The 9687-nt window shown below is 37.8% G+C and overlaps 1 protein-coding gene across 1 annotated transcript in view; it reads left to right on the forward strand.

Moving 5' to 3' along the window:
- Nucleotides 1-2975: 2975 nt before the first annotated feature.
- Nucleotides 2976-9687, forward strand: part of LOC111378113 (agamous-like MADS-box protein AGL62) — a 12843-nt gene continuing 6131 nt past the window's right edge. The window contains exon 1 of the mRNA XM_023001284.1: nt 2976-3255. Within this exon, the coding sequence (XP_022857052.1) occupies nt 2976-3255 (280 nt within the window). The remainder of the gene's footprint in view (nt 3256-9687) is intronic.

The raw sequence follows: 9687 nt of genomic DNA on the forward strand, positions 1-9687 counted from the left end.
ACACAAATAATGTTGCAGTTTTTGATCAATATGAGACAAAACCTACACAGGCCTTCGAGAATTCATCTGCTGCTGCTCTTAGTAGTAATTTTGGATATTGTCATGGATTTTTCTGATATAAATTTTTAATCTTTTCAACTGCAGTTCTAAGATAGTATCTTACTAGCCTTTATTGAAAATATTGAATATTTTTTTCTCAGTTATGGTTTAGTAATGATATTTTTCTTCCTAGTTGATGGTCTAATTATTGATGAGATCATGATGATTTTGTTTCTTTAAAAGTATTCAGGAAGAATGATACATGTGACAACTTTATTTGCAGTTTGCACCACCAATCTTGAATTTTGAGTGTGCACAGAATTTAAAAGAGTTCCCTATTTATTAAGAAACACACACACATAAACACATATAATGACAAAAATTTACAATGCTAATACATTAATTTGATGAATATAAAGCTATTATAAATGTTTTAACCAAAATAATGTTAATAGTAGGGAGAATAATTTTTTACATGATGAAATCATTACCGTAATCCTTTGGTCTCCAATAATGAAAAATATTTCTGCTAAGTTGTATTAAATTAGAAGTTCCAACTTTTTTAATACAATCTACATTAACATTGGAGATGCTCATAGGAAGAAACATAATAGACATCATAAAATCTCTCCACTATCCAAAACACTTTATCCGAATCTAATGGTTATTGTTGGGTTTTGATACCCAATAATTTGGGCGATGATTTAAAATAATTGTCGAATTATTTATCGACACCATGGACTCGACTCGACTCCGAAATGAACTACACTTTTGGATGGCTCGGGTTGGGGTTGGATGGTTCTTTGGTTAGTAGGACCATTTAGTGATTAATATGAAGTTGGATATTAGCCCATTAGTTTAGGTTAATTGGTAGCCCACTTAGTGAACCTTTGGCCCAATTGAAGTGACCTAAACTAACACTATATATGCCATCTTCTTGAAACCGTTTTCTTCATGGTGGTGTGCAGGTGTGTGTTGAGAGAGGGAGAGAGGGCCAAAAGATGTGCGGGGGCAGCCGGCTTGGTGGTGGTTGGAGTAAGTCTGCCATTATTGTTTCTTCTTCTCCCTATCACCAACACCGTACCTACTCCTTTGTGGAGTTTGAGAGAGTTTGGACAGTCCAAAGTGAAGGTGAAGTTCTTGGGTCGAGCCGAGGTAAACTTGTGTTCATTTGATTATTTTCTGAGTTCGGAATCAAGATTTATTGAGAGATTTTCGTAACACTTATAAATTATGAATATTATTTTCACTTTTAGGTAAACTTACTCGTAAATTAAATTTTTACTTAGAAGTGAATTTACTTGTATAAAAACTAATTTAATTATGAATGAACTTACATATTTGAATTCAAGTAATTTGTTCCTTGTTATTCATAACTTGTTGAATTAATAATTCGGTCTAAAACGAATAATGCTATGTTCCATATTGGACTCCATTAAATTCATTGTGTGATGAACAAAAATGCATCCTAATTTTATCGAACAATAAATTCTTAACTCCACTTTTACCTAGACTGGTGTTAAGAATAAAGGTTCTATATCTATAATAAACACGTGAAGTGAATAAATTTTGTCCGGTCGACTAAAGGACAATAAACATCCTAAATTAGTTTAATTCGAACATTAATTCCACCAAACACATGATAGAATTAAATTGACCCTTATCCAATCTAATACAACGCGCCAAACAAACGCACCCTTATGCTTTACGTTATTTCTTTCTCAAATTTTGGAGCTGTTTATGTAAATTCATGTAATCGTAGACTTTTAATGTTATAAATTCCGTTAAGAGTAATTAAGACATGAATCACTCTAAATCCAGATACTTATGTCACTGATTCGACTAAGCTGGCTGATGAAGTACAAAAGCTACTTCAACTACATGCAAACATTATTACATATAAAAGTTTACGCTAAATAAGTTTTTGTTACATTGACTGTTTCTTTTTTCTGTCTTAATTAGCTTCTTAATTTTGTTTTAGACGTTTTTACCCACTTAATGTTCCATTATTCACAAATTTTAAAATACTAACATTTATATCATTTTTTTTCCAAGTTGTAATGAATAACTTTGGCATGCAATAGTCATCTAGTTTTAGACCACACCAACTATTTTTGAGGGCATTTAAGACAAAAATTGACAAATAGTAAACTTATTATTGTCGTAATAAATAATTCTGAAAAAAATTAATATGTTACCTACGAAAAGAAGATGTCACATTTTGTTCGACTTTGCCACGAATACGTTATGCATTTTTCATTATAACAAGAGTGCCTCTAGTAAGTGTCAATCTTGAACTTGCCCCAATGGAAATAACTTCCTTCCAAGTATATATTTTAGTTTTTTAGGAAAAGAATGGTGCTAGTGCCAAATGGGACTTTATTTCCCCCCCCAAAATTACTCTATTAGTTCTCAATTTATTTTTTATATTAATAATAGTTAATCTTTCTCAAATATCCAAGTGTTTCTGTAAATACATATAGTTCTAGTCTGTTAACTTCACAATTACAATTACTAATTAAAACATATATTACCTTGTGGATTAATGATTAAAGGCAGTTCTTAGGATTAGTCAAAATCCAAAGATTCGTATGTTATTATTGATATCAAAATTTGCAAATCATAACGAAAAATTTGGCATTCAATAGTGAACTAGTTTCAGTCATGCCAACTAAGTAACATTGATATGACAATCATCCATATTATGTAAAGAAGATATTATAACTCCCAAATCAGACGAATTTCACAAAAAAACTGCCAAATTAATTTAATCAATGATCATAGCCAGCTTTAAGAAATAAATTTCAAGTCCCTATATATTGTCCATGTTTCTTCCCAAAATTTATTTCAACATAACTCTTGTAACCAACAAAATTTTCCTGTATCCTTTTGAAACACACGAACATTACCAATTTCCCATGGCAAAGAAACCTAGCATGGGTCGCCAAAAGATCAAACTTGCAAAAATAGAGATTAAGAATCACCTACAAATTACGTTCTCGAAACGTCGAACAGGTTTTTTCAAGAAGGCTAGTGAACTTTGTACACTCTGCAGGGTTGAAATTGCCATTATAATTTTCTCTCCAGCTGGAAAAGTATTCTCTTTCAGGGACCCTAATGTTGAATGCATAATCAATAGGTTTTTGGTCCAAAATCCGTCTCTAAATCCCAGCACTGTATTCCATTTTCTTGATGCTCACAGGATTTCTTCTGTCTGTGAACTAAACTTGCAACTCAGTCAAATTCTCAATGAAATCGAAATGGAAAGAAAAAGGGGAGAAGAATTAGAAAATATGAGAAAAATTAGTCAAATCCAGCATTGGTGGAAACCCCTGTGAATGAAGTAGGGTTTCACGAGCTTCAACAACTAAGGGAGTCCATGGAAGAATTATACTAGTGTTTACACATAAAAATTCAGCCCAAATCGAACGGCCCAAAGAATGAAGCCCAATTGGAGGATCCCCAAATCAGATAGCCCAAAGAACGAAGCCCAATCAAACAATTCAAGTTGAAGGCCCAAATAGGGAGGCTCAAGAACGCGGTAACGCCGTCGACCAAGTTTGCAAGTCGCCCAGAATCTGAGCGAATGGAGTGCCATGCAATCACCCAGAGCTGTTACTCTATTCTCGTCCAAACCTTCAGGTCGCCCAAGGTCTTAGCAAACATAAAGCGTTGTGGTTATCAAGAAGTGCAGTTATCAAAGTAGTTATTAAAGCATCCCTATCACGTTCCACGATTCAAGGAATTCAATCGAAAACGGTTGAACGACGAAGAGTAATGGCAGCAGTTAAAAAAGGTAGTTTTCATGACAAGCTGGCCATTATGAGGAAAGTGGGCAGTTGTAGAACGATTAAGCAATTTTTAGGCGGTTGATCACAAAGAGATCATCCATGGAGTATAAAAGGGAGAAAAGACATAGAGCAAAGGGATCGAATCAAAAACTCTCGAACAGAGAACATGTAATTTTAATTTCCTTAGCTTAGACTTAAATACTTTTTTCAGTAATTCGTGTGCTTGCGCCCCTTGGAGGTATTCTGTTTTTAATTTCCAATTGTAAAGTCATCGTTAATAAAAGAACACCCCTTTTTGGGACTTTGTCTCAAGAGGTTTGTCCCTTACACAATCGTCTGATCCCTTTTAATTGTTAGCGACTAACCCGCACGAAACAATTTGGCACGCCTAGTGGGACAGTGGTGTTTGGTGTTGAAAATACAAAAGGTGAAACAATATGCCTCAGAGATCCGATAAGGAAGCAGCAAGTCAGGGAGGAGTCCAGTCTGTGATCGAGCGATATGAGGAGCAGCATGCCTTTCCACGAACAGATGGACAGAATCAGAGTAGTAACAGTCGTTACGAACCAATGACGGAGTTGAGTCCTCGAACCATGTGTGCATTACTTGGAGAACTCACACAAGACGTCGTTGAACAGGTAAATCTTCGAAGTATTCATAATATGGAAAGATTTACCCAAAATGGGAATGCACATTATGACAACATGGCCAAACAACTAAACACTTTGAACGAAACAATGAATAAGTTAGTAGGCCAAATATGTCAACCGGTTATACCTCTTGCAAATCGCTTTCAAATTAGGACAATTATGGGACATAATCCCTCAGTCCTAAATCCGAATCAAGGGGTAGAACCACTTTCTGGTCCCTCTACTTCAAACCAAGGGGGTACTGCGGTGCCAAATCAGAACAATGGTAGTTGTACACCTAACTTGGGGGGTAATCCAAATATAAGAGATAATGTCCTAAACAATGGACAGAATACCCCACGTGTTAATGAGGTAATAGATGTTCGGGCTAATGGTAATGGCCCTAATTATGGTAACTTTGTTGGCAATCAAGGACCAAAGATCAGGCCTCATGCAAATCAACCGGTTAACTAGCCTGTAGGAATTCCATATGACTCCAACGTCATGTTGAGGAATCAGATTATGGAAATCGTACAGGATCAGATGGCTTTTGGGGTGCGTCCCGTCGTTAGGCCGATTTACATAAAGCCATATCCTGATTGGTAGACCAAGCATATCCATGGCCTAGAGGGTACAAAGTGCCAGAATTTTCACTGTTTACCGGTTTAGGAGAGATGTCTACTCTAGAACACATAGGGCGATTCACATTGCAAAGTGGTGACGTAACCGATTACCATAAAATGAGGCTTTTCCCTAGTTCATTAACAGGAGTAGCTTTCTCCTAGTTCATCAACTTGCCAGCGAACTCTGTTCAAACATGGCAACAATTGGAACAGCTATTTCACGCTCAGTTTTATAAAACTGAGTCTGAAGTCACTTTGGCTGATTTGGCGAATCTACATCAAATGCCAAACGAATGGGCAGAAAGTTTTCTCCAAAGGTTCAAGACAGCAAGAAGTAAGTGTTTTGTACCTCTGCCTGAAAAAGAATTTGTCAAAATCGCTCAGGGCTGCTTGAGCTTTGATTTAAAAAAGAAATTCCAGGACAAGGAATTTCCTGACCTTTTCCAGTTGAGTGCGAATGTGATTAGGTATGAACGACTGATAAGAGAGGAAGAACAGATGAAAAATTCTAGTAATGGGACTTATTACAAAGACCCAAATTTTGACGTTCATACCATCAGCGACGAGTCATACGATCAAGTCGAAATGTGTTTGGTCGAATTGATCAAAGGAGATACGTATACTTGTCCCATAATGGCCAAGCCTAGACCATCGGGCAAAGATGAGCCCATAAAAGATGAAAACATGAAGGCTAGAACGTTCTCGTTCGATGTAACCAAAGCTGACCTTTATTTGATAAATTATATAGGGATAAGCAGATAAAGTTGAGCGATAAGCACAAATTGCCAAACCCTGAACAAATTAAGGGTAAAAAATATTGTAAGTGGCATAATGCATGGTCACATTTGACTAACAATTGCTTGGTTTTTCGCCATGTATTGCAGGATGCCATTGAATCAGGACGAATTACGTTCGACGATAAGAAGAAGATGGCAGTGGATGAAAATCCTTTTCCAAAGCCACTTGGAGTGAACATGGTGATATCTGGATTCAAAAACAAGTTGCCAAAATTCAAGTTGGTCGTAGGTGATGGAGAAGAGGATCATAGACCACATCCCAGTGTCTTTGAACGAATCAAGGGGAAAGAACCAAAAAAGGACGAAAACGTCCTATGTGCAAGATGTAAAAAAGAAGTGAATGGAAATACGGAGAAACCAGGGATATGGCAGCATCCCCATCGCCCTACCTTCTTCCCAAACACTCAACCTGGTAGAGGGCGAGGTACATCATTCTATAGAGGATCGCCTTTTGAGAGGCAGTTCAGGCCAGCAGATAATGAAAGAACATTCAGGCCGCAACCTCGCCGGCCAAATGTATAGCATTCATTCCAGTATAATGCAGGAAAGATAATACTCTTCGATGAGATGACTAGAACCCAACAAAAACGTTTCCAATGAAACTATGGACGGATGATGAGGATGCAACTGGGAGTGCCACATCCTAAAGCGCCTAAACTACTCAAGGTAGCCAATCAAAATGTCCTCAAAGATAGTGAAGAGATCGGTACAGATGAATCAATGAAGGAACTGCCAGAAACTTCTTCTGGGAGATCAAAGTTTGAGCGAGATAGAAGGGATGGAGAAGATCCAGATCAGCCCCTTACCATCCAATTCGGTATGTTGCCTCCTATCGTAATCAATAATTACTTACTGGCCAATGAATTCAAGAATAAAGAAAAAGAAGAAGAGAGGGAGGATAACGAAGGAGAAGCTTGTGTGCTGGAATGTGAAGAAGGCCAGACTTCTAGAGAGGCCTATAATGATGAAGAGGACGACGAGATGACAGACATTGAAGAAGAAATCGACCTAGAAGCAGAAGGAAGAAAGAGAGGAGTATCGCGCAAGACTCTGTTGAAGCAACTACATCGAGAGGGAGTTCGCGAAGTAGATTTGTTGGGAGAGCCATCTGGGCGTCCTTTCGATTTCTACGTACTGTACGGGACACTCAAAAGGAAAAAGAGAGTGCCTCGATCTGAAAAGTATGGATCACCTCCAAGAATAATGTCCCCTCCCATAGGTTGGGTAACTTATGAGGAAGCATTAGAAAAAAGTAAGAAGGAAGTTCATGAGACAGAGGATCAGTGCGATATACTGCACGTCGACTTATCACAGGGGGATAATTCGATAGAAAACAAGCAGGAAGTAGAAATAGAGGCTGTCGAAAAAGTTATTTTTAAACGGCCAGCCATGAAATTGACTAAACACTTGAGGCCATTGTACGTTAAAACTCTAGTTAACGGCATCTCAGTGGCAAAAGTGCTTGTCGACAATGGAGCAGCTATAAACACCATTCCATCTAGGATGATGAGGAAGTTCGCAAAGACAGAGGGTGACATGATTCCTACAGAAGTCATCCTCACGAGCTTCAATGGAGGAGCAACTTCAGCTAAGGGAGTTATGCCATTGGACATAACTATAAGGACGACTACTAGGACCACTGTCTTCTTTGTAATAGATGGTCCTACTAGTTACAATGTGCTACTAGGAAGAGATTGGATACACGGAAGTCGCTGTATACTCTCATCGCTCCATCAATGCCTGATCTTTTGGAATAACAAAGGCGAAGCTGAGGTGGTACAGGCCGATCATAGGCCTTTTGTCGCAGAAGCAAACTCGGTGGAAAAGTTCATGTACGAAGGAAACTATGGACCTGTCAGGGTAGTACAAGATGGGGAAGAAACTCAAGTTGTCACGCAAAGCGAAGAACCATTCTCAGTGGACGCACTCACTGAAATGTTCAAACAGATGAGGCCAAATATAGTGGCCCTAGAAGAGTCAGTAATTAGCAAAAGAATAATCAAGGAGTCTTGAATGGATTCTAAGTTACAAAAGCAAATGGCCGACATTCAGGCCTTCAAAACCAGACTAATGGCTTTCAATAAGGAATGCAATGACAAGGCTAAAGAAGAGACAGCCCTGAAAGTACTGAAGGACAAATTAGCAGTATTCGAGTTAGAACAAAGCATTGGTCAAGAAGTCAACAAGGTGGACTGTTTAGAAGAAGAAGTACTTACAAGGGAATTGGACGACGAAGTGATGTGGATCATCAAACCTGGATACGCTCAAGCACAAGATCCTCTGATCAAAGTAAATATTGGCAATGAAGGAGAAAACCGTCCAACATTCATCAGTCAGATGCTCGATCAAGAGGTTAGTGATAAATTAATTGCTTTGTTAAAGGAGTATAAAGATTGTTTTGCTTGGGAATATGAACAAATGCCTAGTTTAGATAGAGACTTGGTGGAACATAGATTACCAACTAAACCTAATTTTAAACCTCATAGGCAACCTCCTAGGCGATTTGCTCCTAATGTGCTCCCTGAGATTAAGAAAGAGATAGAGCGATTATTGCAAGCAGGTTTTATTAGAACAGCCAGATATGTCGAATGGTTGTCCAATATCGTGCCAGTACTAAAAAGAATGGTAAACTACGGGTGTGTATAGACTTTAGGAATTTAAACATAGCTACATCCAAAGATGAGTATCCAATGCCCACGGTGGATTCTTTAGTAGACTCGACTGCCGGACATGTCATGTATTCTTTCATGGATGGGTATTCAGGATACAATCAAATTTATATAGCTGAAGAAGACATACACAAAACTGCCTTTAGATGCCCTGGGTCTCTAGGATGTTTTGAATGGGTGGTTATGCCTTTCGGCCTAAAAAATGCAGGGACAACTTATCAAAGGGCAATGAATTTAATCTTTCATGATATGATAGGCAAGTTTGTTGAAGTGTATGTAGATGACATAGTAGTCAAGTCCATTAAAGAAGAGGACCATTTCGAACAGTTAAGATGTTCGTTTGAGCGAATGAAGCAATATAAGTTAAAGTTGAATCCCTTGAAATGTGCATTTGGTGTTAATGCAGGAAATTTTCTTGGTTTCTTAGTACACAAGAGAGGGATCGAACTTGATAAAAATAAAGCGAAGGCCATTTTAGAGGCCAAACCACCTAGCAACAAAAAGAATTGCAAAGGTTTCTAGGCCAAGTAAACTTTTTAAGACGCTTTATTTCTAACTGTACAGGACGAACTAATGTCTTTTCGCCGCTTTTAAAACTGAAAAATCAGGACGAATTCGTCAGGAAAGAAGAACATCAAAAGGCTTTTGAAAGCCTAAAGACATATTTATCAAATCCACCAGTGTTGGTGTCACCAATCCAAGGACGGCCAATGAAAGTGTACGTATCGGCTGAAAAAGAATCAATAGCTGGAATGGTGGCACAGGAAGACCAATTTGGTGAAGAAAGGGCAATTTACTACTTAAGTAGACGGTTAACGAAATGTGAATGTAATTACTCTGCTATCGAAAAATTATGTCTTGTATTGTATTTCACATGTACAAAATTAAGGGTTTATTTACGGCCCGTAACCGTTTATTTAATTTCTAAAGTAAATTTAGTTAAGTATATGTTCTCGCGCCCTATTTTACACCAAAGTATGGGCCTTTGGACACTAGCTTTATCGAAATTCGAGATACAATATATACCTCAAAAGGCAGTCAAAAATCAGGCTTTGGCTAACTTTCTAGCCGATCATTCATGCCTTGACATGCCTGAAGAAATTGAACTAGAAATCAATTCGTTCGAGTTAAAACCTTGG

Source organism: Olea europaea, unplaced genomic scaffold (assembly GCF_002742605.1).
Source record: "Olea europaea var. sylvestris unplaced genomic scaffold, O_europaea_v1 scaffold1767, whole genome shotgun sequence".
NCBI classification, from domain to species: domain Eukaryota; kingdom Viridiplantae; phylum Streptophyta; class Magnoliopsida; order Lamiales; family Oleaceae; genus Olea; species Olea europaea.